This window comes from Ambystoma mexicanum, chromosome 13, assembly GCF_040938575.1.
Source record: "Ambystoma mexicanum isolate Mex_15411 chromosome 13, UKY_AmexF1_1, whole genome shotgun sequence".
Taxonomy (NCBI): Eukaryota; Metazoa; Chordata; class Amphibia; order Caudata; family Ambystomatidae; genus Ambystoma; species Ambystoma mexicanum.
Genome location: NC_090938.1, coordinates 191,402,306 through 191,417,968, shown reverse-complemented (window position 1 = coordinate 191,417,968; position 15,663 = coordinate 191,402,306). Strand labels below are relative to the sequence as shown.

Here is a 15,663-nt window from a genome sequence, read left to right as displayed (position 1 = left end):
CAGCATTCTGACAGGCTCGGAGGTCCCCTGATCCCGGCCGGGGTGCTACTATTAGTAAAATATGCGTTTGTCTCATGTTTGTTCTAGTCTATGGCTTTCATCCCTGCAGTGGGGGACAGCTATGGCTGGTAACGGCCCGCCAGCCCAAGCCAAGGTAGGCCCGAGTGAAGCGAGGGCCATTGAAAGGTAGCTACTGGTTCTAAAAGTCACTTTCCCAAATCCTCCAGTATGTCTACTATTAATCATTGAGCCTCAGGGGCACATTGTTGACTGATTCTGCTAAGAGATGGAAAAGCAGAAGAAATGGACCTACCAAAGGTGTCACTAAGGTAACTGTGACCTAGGACTCTCCAAAGCGCTGGCTGAATGTGTAGTGATCTAGTAAATCTTCAGACTAAGATCACACTGTTGACATTGGTCTGTTGGAAATGTATAGCCTAATAAAAAAAGTCAATTCTGAAAATATAGCTCTCTAAATCAGCCCTGCAGCTTCTACGACTGCAGTGATTTCAAGGTAAGGTCGCGTCAGCGGTTAGCGTTGCTCAACAGGACAATTGCTAGGGCAAAGCAAGACTAGCAGAATACAGGAGGAGCAAAATGGCTGGAAGATGACACTTTGCCTACAGTGGCAAAATCCGGTGCTTTGCCATAGCAAATATAGTAGGCCCACCGAAACGGCCTTATCTATCAGTTTAGCATTTTTAAACAGTGAGAGCCAGCACGTTGGAATACACTTTTCCCGTTTGGCCAAATGGGAGCTGTTGGGAGCAGTGTTGCCTGGCTGACATATGCAAGGCTAAGAGCAGTCGGTGACCCCACTCAATGGGAAACCCTTGAGGGAAAACAAATGTGCGATCCATGTATGCACAATGCATTTCCATATGACGTCACCATTATATCTGGGTATTGGAAATAAAAGAATGAGTTTGGGTGAAGGAATGGGGTATCTAGTCAAACCATCGAAAACCACTCCATCGAATGCTATACCATTGAATTATAAGCATCGAAAAGCATTTCCATCGAAATGCCTTTCCATTGACTATAGATGGTATATTCTAAACTGGGGTTAGGGTCGAGGGTTAGCGGTTAGGGTTGGGGCTAGGGTTGGGTCTAGGGTTAGGGTTAGATTAAGGGTTAGATCAAGGATTAGATTAGGGTTAGGGGGGCTAGGCGGGGAACCCCCCTATATACAAAAAAACATTAACACGTTACAAGGAGCTGGGCAGTGCCGAAATTTCAGCACTGGACAGCTCCATGCAACGTTTTAACGTTACAAAAACATGCATTGAAATGCTATCTTTTACATGTAAAAGTGCATTTCCATTGAAACCAGTCCATTTATATTTTCGATGGGCTGGTTTCGATGGAAAAGCACCGTTACATGTAATAGATAGCCTGGCGATGCTTTGGTAAACAATGCTTTTTTCGATGGTGTGGCATTTCGATGCTTTTTTTTCTCGATCAAATGACTAGGAATCAGGGAATGGTCTTAAGAAGGGTTACCACCGGATTTGGATCGACACGCAAAGATTTCTGCTGAAAAGGATAGGGTCGAAAATGTAGACATGTCTTCAGTTTACAGATGGGGACCTGGTGAGTTGCCTTCGAGCAAATGCGGCGTTTAGTAGGTTGTGTAACTGGAATGGTATGCTGTTTGATGTAATGACACTCTATTGGGGTCAGAGAGCTTGCATGGTCTAGGAAGAAGGTTCATGGTGTCCCCATTAGGGATGACCAGATCTTAGTATGCAGAGAGAAGATGGATGGAGTTCAATTTGGGGACAGGGAAGCAGGTTTGTCCTAGTGCAGTGCATGTGGGTTTGCTGGAGGGGCATATGTTAGCAATTGATGAATGTGGCGTCTCTATGTATTATGTACACAAATGATAAAACGATTAGCTTGTTGTTGGCTTGGAAATCCAGCCGAGAACTGGTGTGATTGGATGTGTGATCGGTCGAAGTGTGCTGAAGCAGCCCAGTACAAAAGAGAAGACCCTCAAGTCTGCTCTAGGTTTATCCTTGTACCAGGACAGATCCAGCAGAGATAGGTCCGAGCTGCATTACAAAATAATATGATTGAATATCAATCAGGGAAGCACTGTACATGAGGGTGAAATGTCCTGTTGCCGACAGTAGTTTTTTCATTGGATTTTGTTTGGACAAATATCTATCAAAAAAACTTTATGGGGGTGGGTAAGGGTATAAAAGAGTTGAGGAGTGGGTTTGGGTGGGTTTAACAACAGAGAAATGAGGTGTTTCGGGGGGGACCCCCAAAATAAAAATAAATACATTTCAATTAGTTTTTCGATTGATTTTTGTCAGTAAAAAATCCATTGATAAAACTACGGTTGGTAAAATGACATAGAACCGTATATATGAGTGCCCTAGGGTATGGCACCCAGAGGCACATGGCAGGTCAAATACCCCACACTTCCTCCTAAATGTATGTTGAATGTGATCTGCCACCCACCATTTGTGCTGCATGTTGCTCTTGGTGTCTTCAGTAGATTTCATTGCATGGAGCAGAGGGGACCTCCTGGGCCAAATGACTTTTATTGCAGACAATACTTTGTATGTATGTGTATATGGCAGAGTATGGACTCGGCCATTCACTAGTAGCCTTTGTTGGGTCCACAGGATGGTGTCCTAGACTAACGGGTTCTAGTCCCACCTGTCTTGTCTTGAGGACACTGGTTCAGGCATTTTGTCTCGAGAGAGGGGAACTGAATTCCGTTAAGAATAGGGTTGTTTCCCCAATACTACATATATTTATCCGCTATAGGCAGATAGTGGCAGACAGAGGAAATGGAGTAAGTGGACATTTGGAGAGAATGGATTAGGATAGAAAAACAGAAGGCTTTAGTTTTGTGTAAGGCAACAGGTGGGAGAATTGAGCTTATATGGGAAAAGGGGTGGTTCTGGCTCCTGAATGGCTTGTGACTTACTTTGGCCAAGTCCTACTGGACTGTTACAGGCTCACGCCAATTGTTAAAACTCCTGATCTTCCATTGACCCATTCCCTTGTGAACTAAAACTCAATGGTTTTACCATTCAGGTATTGATTGAAATACATACAATGTCAAGAATTACTGCATGCACAGTGTTGCATTTTAGGTCAGTACAGATCACCCGGAAGGGCCAACTTTAGACCAGATAAAGGGAAATCACAAGGGCACGAAGAGGTCAGTTCTGAAATATATTGAACAAGATAAGCAATGCTATAGTACTGGAATAGCAGCAAGGGAGGGCTATGAATGATTGACAAAACTGAACCTGAGGTTCAAACAATTAAATACAAACTCAAGAAGTTCATACCCAGTCAGATACCAGTCCATCAAAACAGCATTACATATCGGTTGGAAATAAAAATTTGAAGGCGCTTGCAATTATTTTTTACCAATAGCTGGTTTATTAAATACCCACCTAAAATACCATACAAAAGATAGTGCTTACGTTTCCTTGTCTCCAAAGCCTGATAGCTGGTCCTCTATAATCTTATCCAGTATACAGGTGTGCAGGAAAATATACTGCCTCTGTAAGGTAAAGAAAACAATGGCTTACGTGATGGCGTTTGCTGAACTAATTCAAATATCATCACCTTCAATTATGCAAAAATAGGCACTTAGAACCTGGGTGCAGCCAGCCCATTCCTTGCATTATTTTTTTGTTTTGTTTATTTATTTAAAATGCATTCAACCTTAGCACAAAGTCACACTAAAGCAATGCAGAGAACTATCACATAAATATTCACATGCACATTTCACAAATAGCTTCACTACAGTCACACAAGCATTAAAACATGTAATCAAACCAATTAAAAAAACATTCTTTATTCCCATGGAATTCATATATCTATTGATCACAATAGTCGATTCCGCCTTTACTTACTTTACATATTTGCATTGCGCACCTAGTGACCCAGAGGCTTATAGGCGCAGGACAGACAGCACCAAATGATGAGGGAAAAAGAGTATAAACTCAATAACACTTTGCCAAACAGCCAGCACTGTCTCAAAAGCACAGTCTGTAGTATCTTCTTAAAAGTTTCAATATCCTTTTTCTTCTCCGAGATCTGGAGGAATTGCATTCCATGGCTTGAGGGCTGCGGCAAAGGAAGCACTCTTAGCAACTTGTGAGAGAGAGCATCTAGGTTCCATCAGTTGGTGTGTTGTTGGATCAAAGAGTCCTAACATTCACTTTGGTCAGCAAAGCCTCGCTCATATATGCAGGACTGGAGCCAGCTAGGAATTTGTGCACAATAACAAGGAGACGAAACTCAATCCTTGCCTCAACTAGCAACCAGTGTAATCCTCTCCTTGCTTTAGTAACATGATCTCTCAGACCCAACCCTGTGATCACTCTGAATCACCCGCAGTCTACCACAATCTGCCTTCTTGATGCCCACTAGCAACCTGCCACAGTAATCTATTTTAGATCCCACAATAGCTCTTGCTATTAGTTCATAGTTTTCTTTACAGATATAATGAAACATTTGTGACAGAAGCTTAATATTGTATGCTGAGGATTTAGAAACTAAGCTACTCACTTGTGCATTCATATTTAAGTTTTGGTCCAGAAAAATCCCAAGAGCTTTGACTTTATTTTTAGTTTCTAAGTCACATCCAGCCACCCGAAACATTCTCTATTGAGTGCCGAGCTTTGTGAGTTATTTGTGCAGTTCCTACCACCATCAATTCAGTCTTTTCCTTGAACAAAACAAGACCGCTTTCCAACATCCGAACCTGTATAATATCATAAACTTAATTTATACTCTTGATATCTTGCTCATGATCCCCAGAGAGATGGATGACACACTGAGTGTCATCAGCATAGTTTCTAAAACCGATATACCTCTTCACCAACAGGTCAGACAGTGGAGCCGAAAAAATATTAGAGAGGAATGGAGATAAGCAGGCTCCTTGAGGAACCCCAAACTGCAACACCGTCAGTGCTGCCTTTGCTGTTTCACTACAAACTCTACAAAATCTATTTGTTTAAAATAATTGAACCCACGTAGCAGCTGCCACTTTCCTCAACCTGATGACCAACAACGTATGATCCACCTGGCCGAAGATGGCAGACAGATCCAGTAACATAAGTAGAGCCATTTGCCCCTTATCTATGACATTTAAAAAGGCATAACTTTTGATCCAACAATGCTGTTTCCGTTCCATGCCCCTTTCTAAAACCATATTTCCTTTATGTGAAAAATTATGATTGTTAAAATAACTCTAAAATCTGAAATATGCCACTCTAGTTAAATATTTTAATTAAAATGGTGTGTTGGTGATAGGCCTATAGTTTGCTGAATCAAGGAAAGAAAGGGTAATCCAAGAGCTTTTAATCTTCTCAGACAAATGGTTTTCTGCAAAAGACGCATTGACAAATTTAGTCAAGGTTCCGAGCAGCAGAGGAGTACAAGCTTTGATGGTCACTGCTTGGCATGAGTCTGCTTTGCAATTGGTAGGTTTCAAACTTTCAAGTTTGAAAGTGGTTGTTAGGGTACGCAGAATATGGTGTCTTACTGACATCTCTGCAGAATCTACCTCGCTCCTTTTGACACCAATGTTTTGTTTAATCCTATCAAGTTTGTTCAACATGGCCGCTTGAATGGATGAGCACCATTCTGTGTTTTATTTATCGATCTATCCTGTTCCCTTGGGCATGGATTTTCCAGTTCTTTCCAGATCTTAAAGAGTTCTTTGGATTCATACTGAGACCTTTGAATTCTAAGATCAGTGAAATGCTCTTGACCTCTATAAACTGCATGTCTAAACACTTTAGAGGCTTCATTATAAGCTTCTCTGTCTTTTTATCCTCCTCTGAGATTTCCAGACATACAAACATTTGTTTTTTGCAGTTTTTCATCTTTGTAAATCTTGTCTGAACCACTTATTCACTTTATTTTTATTTATTTATTTATTTATTTTTTTAAAATCAGCACCACCCTCGTCCTAAGTGGTGCTAGGACATTCACTGCCTCCTGCGTAATGTCTTGGAAGGCTTTCACAATGTCATCCACAGAATCAAGACTCTCCACTTCTGCTACAAGTGGCAGTAACCTCTCCTCCATAGCTAATGGGTCTAACCTCTGATTTCTGGACACGTTTGTGCATTTTTTCAAAGCTTTAGTTCTTATCTTCTGCCTGTACAAGATGTTTATATTAATAAAGAAATGAGCCGACCAGGGACACAGGTACACCAAGACCTCCTTCACTTTAACATTATGGAAGGCCACCCAATCCAGTGTGTTACTACCACATGCCTCTAAGACCCTTGTTCATTTAAGTTCAAATTTTTCAAGAAATCCACCATAGCTATTACAGTCGATGATTGACGAGCAAGTAAACATCTTTCCCAAAATGATTCATAATCGCCTGTAGCACAGATATAAACAAAACTTCTGAAAATGCCTATATCTCAATGTCCTCAAACTAGAACACTCCACCAACAAGTGTTTCACAGTCTCAGTCTTATCTGCGTTCTTACGGAACCTGCAGCATATCTGTGATGTTTCTACAAATTTGCGTCTTAACACTTCCCTTGTTAATATGTTACACCAAAAACATTAAAAAATCCTTTCTGATCTTGGGACACCAGAAGACTTCTAGATAATGGGCTATTGTGCTTCTAAGCTTATGTTCTTTCTGAAGATGGATCAGACCTTTTATATCCACGAAATACTTGCAAATTTAAACAGCAATCCTGATCAAGCATTGATTTCTTTACCCTTGTGCCATTCACCAAATCTTCATCCGAAAAGCCGAATGGCTTCAAAATTAAAGAACAATGGTCTACATAATACACTACAATTGGGTCTGATAATTTTTCCATGATTACAGCAATGTGACTGTAAAGGGTATTTTCTGGAGCTTGCAAGAACTTCCTGTACAATGACAAAATGTGCCATTGGCCTTTGACCTTCATAGCATTTAGACCCAATTCATATGTTATGGCAGATATTGGCACAGAATTCAAAACACTAAGTAAGGCACTTCGCATGACACCTTTCCACCACAGATAAATGTTCCAAAACCCAATCTTTGCATAGCTCAGTGCCATATAATAGTTTTGGGCAGACCTTTCCCACAGGGAACTTAAAGGGGTCAGTGAAATGATTCCTGCTCCGTTTCATTTGTGGAATTAAAGCATCTGCCTTTGCTCTCAAAAAGCTCATTGGGAATGTTTTATTTGGGTAACCACTAATGGGAAACCCCGAATAAATTTAAGGTTTGAACTCTACTCAGAATTCTGTTGTTCAGTTTCCAACGTACAGACATTTTCTATTCCTTTTGGAAAATGACAAAATCTGTGTTTTTCTAGGATTGATCTTTGACCCATTTTCTTAGCAGATACCTCAAAAGCCACCAGTAAGCATTGCAACCCAATTCCTGTACGGTCTATTAGGATAAAATCATCAGCGTATGCTAAACAACAAATCAACAAGTTCCCTCTTTTCGGGGTTACAAAGGCTACCTTTTCTAATGACTTGCCTACATCAGCCATGTATAAATTAAAGAGGCAGGTGGGCAAAATGCCCCCCTGCCTCAATCCATTACTCCTTACTATCTGTGATAACAAACCTTCTTGGTTCAGCCTAACCCTCAGATGTGTTCCTTCATGTAATTTAATGATCAATTTTAGCAATCCTGCCGGGATTTCCCACTTTAACTTTTCCCATAATCTTGATCTCAATACCATATCAAGATCATTTGATAAATTCACGGCTGCAAAATGAATTACATCATATTTCCCTTTGATCACTAAATCCTGAAGACATCCCAACACAAACCCATTTACTTTAGTTCCATGCAAGTTACAGAATCCTGTTTGATTTTTTGTAATCGGTCCTATACCCTGCACCCAAACCTCTAAATGTTTTAAAATTAGAGTTGCAAATACTTTATTATCTGCATCCAGAATAGAAATTGGTTGGTCATTTCTGGGTTCAGTTCTACTTCCAGATTTGTATACATGGATGATATAGGCTGTCTGCCAAGAGGATGGCTAAGTGGCTGTCTTCAGAATGTCGTCATATAGCATTCTATAATTGCCCATTCTATAGGTTCTCCCTTAAAAAGACTCTATGACACTTTATGGGACGATGTGCTCTTGAATTACTAGCTCTCATGATTACATTTAGCACCTCCTCTGTGTCATAATTCAAAGACCCCTCTAACCCAATATCTTTCAGTTTAAGGTCAACAGTACTGGCAGTTTGATAGCACTCCCCATATAACTGACTGAAATGCCTCACCCATTCATCTCCATTACAGCATTCATGAATTTCTCCCCCCTACCCTTTTGTTGTTCATTCATCAAAGCCCAGAAGGAATGTGAGCCCTTCTGCATTAAGTGACCGAACATTTCCTCAGCATCTGCCTGAAGCAGTTGTGCCCAGTGGTTTCTCACACAATTTTTGTATTTAAATGTAATCTTTTGAATCTTCCCCAAATTGAGCGGCTCATATTTTTTTCCTTATGATCTCTCTTAATGTTGGCACTCATTTCCCTCTTTTTCATCATACTTGTGTGTTTTTTTTAAATAATTTTGGGAATTCCGTCTATTTCTCTTCTCACCATCTTCTTATTTTCGAACAATAGAATCCTGCCAAAAAAACATTATCATTTTCGTGAATAAAGGTCAACAACTTCCAACTATATCTGGTGGATTTCAACACCAATTCTAATTATGTGCTCAAACGGTCCATCATATGCTTATTTCAAGTGGTTCTACTATTCACAGGATTAGTTGAAATACTCACCTCATAGAACACCCTTTTCTGCCATACTTCCGATACAAACAAGCATTGGATGATGGATCTAAGGACACTGTGTGAAAGATCACCTGATCACCTCAGCTAGCCCCCAACATTGGGCTAGAGATGGTCACATGGCACAGGAAAATGCCACCAGCCCGGTAAGAGTGTTGTTCAGGAAACTGCAACCATTTGCGGTAATCAAGGGTCCTCCGCGAGCCTGTGTTGGAAAAGTACACGGCCAATCCCCCACCCACCCCGAAAATGGTTATTACCACTTCCAGGTATTGGCAGCACTCATCCCTGGAACCAAAGTCAGTGTGGCTCTGCAGCGGTGAGCATGCATGCGTCATTGGATGCGTACAGGTAATACAAGATGGCAGGCCAGAAGAATGAATTTACACCCAGCCTATAATGCATGTGTTGCACAAGTAGAACCACATCATATCAAACAAAAATTAAACTTCACAATCCCAAGGGCCATTACATTAACTGTCACTGAGGAAAATGCTAAACACTAAAAGCCAAAATGACAAAGGTCTCACAGGGTATAGCAAGGTTTATGCTACTGTCACTAAAGAACAACTAGATCATAGAAACAAATCCGAACGAAAGCTTACACCCGGCTGGCTCTCGTCTGCTGTTCCGTTTCTAGGAGCTCACAGTTTGAACAGGGGTGGTGAAGCAATGACCTCCAGCAAAGTTGGCACATCTTCCCTTGCAATAGAAACAGAATTGCCATTTTCAGGGCCAATCTTGGGCCCTTCTGCTAAGCTAATGTTGGTGAGCTAGGCTTCTGCTTAGAACTGCCATTGTTTAAAACCAGCACTACTAGTATAGCAACAGGGGCATAGTCCCTCTCCCCACCGCCCCAAGCACTTACTGGTCTTGATTTGAATGATCTAAATAAACCCATGCAGTAAGATGATGTGCCGCTCTCAAACGACCAGACACATAACCATCCTCAAATTCCTGCACTTGCTTTACGTTGAAGTAGCAATGTCTTATTGAAAGGTCTATTGGTGATCAAGTTCTCATATTTCTAAAGACAACTAATAATGCAGCCTTGTACTTTACGTCCTCCACAGGTTGCAAATTACATCAGCAACATATAACCAAGGAATGGCTCCTCCTAAACACCTAAGCCTACACACCACCTTCCACACCTTCCACTACCCACCCTACCCGACCTGAGTCATTATTATTTTGAATACATAACATAGTGATTTACAGAGGCATAAAATAGTACAGATGCATAACGGGGCACGTTTCAGAGGTAACAACAGAAGCGATATACAGCGGGATGTAGGATACCGGTGCACAGAGAAGGGGTACAGCTGTAGGGGTGGGCAGGGGCGGTTGGTGTCTAGCGAGTCTACTGGCGTGAGGGGCAATGTGATGGCATAGGTGTTGAGGAGATCTTCTCCCCACTGTTTCCTCCCCTGGTTGTTTGTAGATCCCTTACAGTCAATTGCCCAGCCTCTCAAATTGTTTGCTCCTTGTTACCCTTTTTCTCCGCTAGCCTCACTGTTTTCTGTCCCCTATGATTGTAAAGTGCTGCATTGCATCCAGAAGGTAGGTACGTGCTCAATAAATACCCTAATAATATTGACAACAATAACATTAATAACCAGAGGAATTTTGGCACTGAACATGGGAGACACCCGTCTCAGCTGCTGGAACAAGTTGAAGTTAATGAAGGAGCTACAACCACGTCACAAGAACCTGTTGGGGTGGTCAATGGTGCGCACACCACATTGATGACTGGGCGATGGCAGCAAACAGGCATAGTGTTGCAAATCCATATGAATTGAAAGGAGTTAATTATATGTTACTTTTAGTGTTATAATCAAAAACAAAAATCCACCCAATCAAGTGCTTTTCTCAACTGTTAGCTCTTACACGTGCATTCTAAGTAGCAGGGACATTCTTGATGAAAGAGTATGAGTTACCTATTAAGATGGTCATACAAACAGGGCAAAGATTACAGTCCCTGCAAGGGAACAGATGTTATCTTGCCATTTGTTCTAAAATCTTTAAAGGGGGTTATTTATTAATTTGGTGGTAATAAACATGATGTCTGAGCCCAGTGTCTGATGGCTAAGTGTTTTTCTAGGTCATCAGAGACTGCATGTGAGGGTATAAATTAGTAGGTCTATTTTAGGCGCCAGGGGGTCTGTGGAATGGGGATCGCGATCTGCAGTTCAAATCTGTAGAAAATCCTTTTTAGCAGACCTTCCTCTCTTTGCTAAAAATATGTCACAGGAACATGTGCAATCATACTTAAAGTTAAAGGCCTTAGGCCAGTTATTACTAGAAATGAATTATGTTTTCAATACCAATGTGTAACAATGCACTGACGCCATTACCTACTACAACGAATCCCAAGAAGAGATGTGTTTTGAATTCAATCTGAAGATAATGAAGATAAACATAGCCAATGAAAATGGAAGAATTGGGGAAAGATGTGATTTCTTTGAAGAGGTTTTGACCAATCATATTTGTGGGATGCACGGTGATAAAGCACCTGAGATGTTTAAAATGGATGCAAAAGGTATGTAATCTGCCAACCGATGCTGCATTGTTGAGACATGGGTTAGTTTGGTTCGGCAACACCATCTAACCACTCCCCAGAGCATTTGTACAATAAACTTGCTTCATGTACAACCGTGCACTGGCTTCTTAAGTGGTGGACCTGTTTTGGGTTAAGCTGATTAAAGGTCCATCCCCACAATCCCCTTCAAATTCTTCATCCTCTAGAAAATGAGCAGGTCAATGTGCCACATTTTAACATAAATCTCTAAGTTTAGCACTATGCTGAGAATCCAAAATGGCCACATTTTTACCTCGTTGTCCATATGTATTGAGCAAATTGCCTGCAAGCCTTTCACCAATCGCAATCTCTAGACCACAACCATGAAACCCAAATGCACAAAAGACTCATGGAGCATGATGCTCTGTGCATTGGGTGTTCAGGTCAGGGCATTAGAGACAGGGATCAGACAGGCTTGTGGTGGCAGAAGAGGTACGTGGCAGGCGAAGGGATGGGGTAGTAGGACCTTTCCATGGAAGGGGGACGGGGGGATCCCCCTACTCCAGAAATGGAGGGGGAGAAGCGAGGGGGCAGCATATGATTGAGGGGGTCGCCTTCATGATGCCTTCAGCAATGTCGGGATTATGCTGGTGGTTATTAGACAGATCCCTAGCATAGTAAGGAGAAAATATTTCCAGTTCAGATAACCCCTTGAAACATTCTCATTTTGATAGTCAAGCACCATTGCTTTTTCAACGCTTTTTCATGTAGAGGTGCGTTATAAATGCCATATCATTATTCATTGAGCATATTAAATACTTATTAGCCCTTGATAAAACTATGTAATAAATCAATCTATATAATGCTAAAACATGCAATCTAGAATTAGGTCACAGTGGAATGACTTTCTTCAAGTCATTGAAATTAACCGGATCACTAGGAAGGTAATTTCAAGGCTTTGGATCGGTTATAATTGGTTTAACAATTATGAAGACGGTCTGCAATAAATTGTGATTCAAAGCCTAAACTTGGTCAGTAATTGTGGGCCTTGGCACACTTCAATTAATGTACTCATGAAAAATAAATTAAAAATATTATTACTAAAAGTAAAGTTGAGTGCATACCAGGGTTTGGACCATTAGGTAGCGGCACATCCTCATTGTGTACACCACGCGGAAGACGTCAACCACTCGTTCTTGCTTCAGCTGCTGCAGTAACCTGTCCAAGCCAATGAAGGTTCCGGTCCGGCCAACTCCGGCACTGCAAACACATAGTGGATCATCAGCGGTGACAAATAAGACTTTGCAGCATTTTGTAATGGTTCATAGGGATAATCTCGAAAGTCAAAATGTTGAAAAAAAAAATGTTGAAAAAAAAAATGTCGAATTTTTTTATGACGTTTTTTGTTTGAAAATGGGGGGGTCCCCCCCAACCCCCCTTTTTTTTGGTTTTTACCTATTTTTTATATATATACTAGAGTCACAAAAAAATATAGAAAAATAAAATAATGCAACATTTTTTTTTCGACATTTTTGTCTTTCGACATTTTATTTTCGAGATTATGACTGACCACCTTTTGTAATATCCTTATATTAAATTCCATTGAAACGTTTCATATTCTTCTGAAGAATCTAGCCAGGTGAGTGGAGAAGCGTTTCACAAAAGATGCAGTGTGCAGTAAACAATACATTTACAGGTGAAGTTCAACCTCACAATGAAAATTGCTGGTGGCGGATAACATGTGGGTGGACTTCAAGTAACACTATTGTGGCATTGAACTGCAGGGTTCGCACATTGTTCACTGGTGCATGTGATGTTTCACACTAATGGAAGTGTAGAGCTGTTGGGAACACAATGAATTTACACAGAGGTAAAATAACAATCCTTCTCCAATCTCTCTTCAAAGAAAGGGCTGAATGGGGACAGGAAACCGCTCAATGCAGACTTTCCAGAAACTGTTTTGACTGATGGGTGGAAATTGAGGGTGGTGGTGGGTGCAAGCCTAACAGGGTTCCCACACATTAACCAAAAATGTCGACTACGTCATGTACTAAACTTTTTGGTCCGTCCCTTCCCTAGCACACATCGCTAGAGATTATATTGTCTGGGAAAATATCTGTTGTCAAAATGGGATAGTAGGCTCACATTCTTAAAGATTGAAACTGCCCTGTGTGGTTTTATGATGACATTACTAGTATGATCAGTGACTTTTATGAAATTATGGCTGGTGAGCACTGGGGTACAGGAAGCCTTCTATGCTAAGAATATGTCTTAGACCCTGTATGATTTTAGAAGCTATAATTTTGCAAAATGTCAGATTCATGTACCCACCCCTTCCAGTACAACATGGTATCCTGATCAAAGTCCTACACCATCTAAGAGAACATATAGCCTCTGTGTCATGGCCTGTGAACACCGCCACCCCCACTCTCTCACCTTCATGCAGCCTGCACCGGTGTTGGCGGCTCCACAGCTCCTCAAAGCAGTAGCATCGCTACGCTGGCTTTCAGAAGTGGCAGGGATTGGAGCGATGGGCTGGACGCTTCATGATCTGCATAACACGGGTGCTGCCATTCAAGCAGAACTACTCATACGCAGAGGCCCAGCCCCATGCATGCACCTGGTGGGCATCCTGGTATCCATAGGCAACCGGTCAACATGTCTCAACGCTCTCATACCTGTACTCTGGTTAGTCCTCTGTAGCCCTATATTTGGTACGTTTGCTTTTCTATGGCCCCAGCCTTCTCTCCCTTTCTGGCCTTCTTGGATCCTGGGTCTGTTCTTCAGTTCTTTCCTCCTGGTTGCCCCGTTTCCCCCTCACTGGTTCTGCCAGACCCTTTCCCTGTATTGCCCTCCTGTTCTTGTGGTCCATCTACACGGAATCCCTCTAATGCCTGTTGCTGTCATCTTCCAGCTAGCTCTCTGGTTCACTGCTTGTCGCTGTTCTGTTCTTCGTCAATCACTGGGGAAGCTGTTCCTTGGTGCAGGGAGCAGAACTCTCGGTGCCCTTCAGTGTCTAGTCATGGAGGCTGGAGGGGGGTGTTCCAGGATTTATTTCTTGACCAACTCATTCTGGACACACAGTGGCAAAGAGCATAGACAGCAGCATAAAACAAGATCAGGTATGCTACAACCCTGTGATGTAGTGCTTGACACTCTGTGGCTTTTCAAAATTGCCTGGTAGAGCAAAAATGTATTTAATCTACTCTTTCTGCAGGATAACATGCGGGAGGATCTCATGGAGATAGACTCCGCTTGTGGGGATAGGGACACGATTGGGAGAAACATCCCCTTTAAATCCCAACCTCGCAGGCTGATGTCAATGCCTGAACCTTCTAAACATAAGCTCCAATCTGAAACTATGTGTTATTGTAAAATATCAAAGCATCCTGATGTCATAGGGACAAGGAAGAGCTTGAGAATGCTACAATCTAGCAGGATGAAGGGTCGATCAGCTGCTGTCAATTGCTGGGGCCTTCCCAGCTATTTAAACTTAACAGCAAAGAAGGACTGTGATCTTCATCGTCTTCTGACGCGTCTGGCAATGGCCCGTGTGGTTCCGGTATGCTGATAGCCATTGTACAGCCAGAAGGAGAACTGGGCGACCGAGAGGGCTGCATCGAAGCCCGTAATGCTGTACCTGGTCATCTGGAGACTGCTCCAAAGTTAGCGTTCAAAACTTTTTATTTTCACAACAGTAAACATTAAGCAGCATAAAAAGCAACAAATCAAACTACCATCAAACAACGTATTAAATGGAAAGAATAGAGATACACAAAGGAAAGAAAAGAGGAAGAAAAGGAAATAAGAAAACAAAAAAGGGCACACATTCATACCGCAAATACAAGAGTATCATAAGTACAATGTATACAACCATGAACAATGACAGATGACAGTAATCTACAGATTCAGGGATACAACAAACCCAAATGAAAGTTCAAGACTATCCATAAACATCATGTCCCAGAATTTTCCAATTTCATCCTTGCACTTATAAATGGCTTTTTCATACATCGAGACAGTTAGAAGCTCCTCCACCCACTCATCAATATTAAAAGAAAGGCTTGACTTGCAGGATCTCATTATATCATTTTTTTTGCAACCATACATGCACGCAGCAACCAAATTTCCTTGCTAAAGTCAATATCATCCAGTATAGAAATATCTCCTAGAATTAACAAAGAAGCACTCATGGGGATTGCAATGTCCAAAACTAGACTCAACCGTTCAAAAACCTTTTCCCAAAATTGCATTGTTTTAGGACATGACCAAATCAAATGACTGAGGGAGCCTCTAGAGCGGTTACACTTCCAGCAAAGTTCAGTGTCCAAAACTTGTCTCCTGAACAACCTCTCCGGAGTCCAATAGGCCCT

General features: G+C 41.6%; 1 protein-coding gene across 7 annotated transcripts in view; it reads right to left on the bottom strand.

Annotated features, from left to right (window-relative positions):
• The window catches only part of LOC138521067 (receptor-type tyrosine-protein phosphatase V-like), a 641,711-nt gene that overhangs the window by 99,416 nt on the left and 526,632 nt on the right, over nt 1-15,663 (bottom strand). For all 7 annotated transcript variants that reach the window (XM_069633598.1, XM_069633597.1, XM_069633596.1 and 4 more), the window contains 2 exons: nt 12,415-12,550; nt 3,453-3,532 (listed from right to left, as the gene is read on the bottom strand). In XM_069633598.1, coding sequence (XP_069489699.1) covers nt 3,453-3,532; nt 12,415-12,550 — 216 coding nt within the window. The remainder of the gene's footprint in view (nt 1-3,452; nt 3,533-12,414; nt 12,551-15,663) is intronic.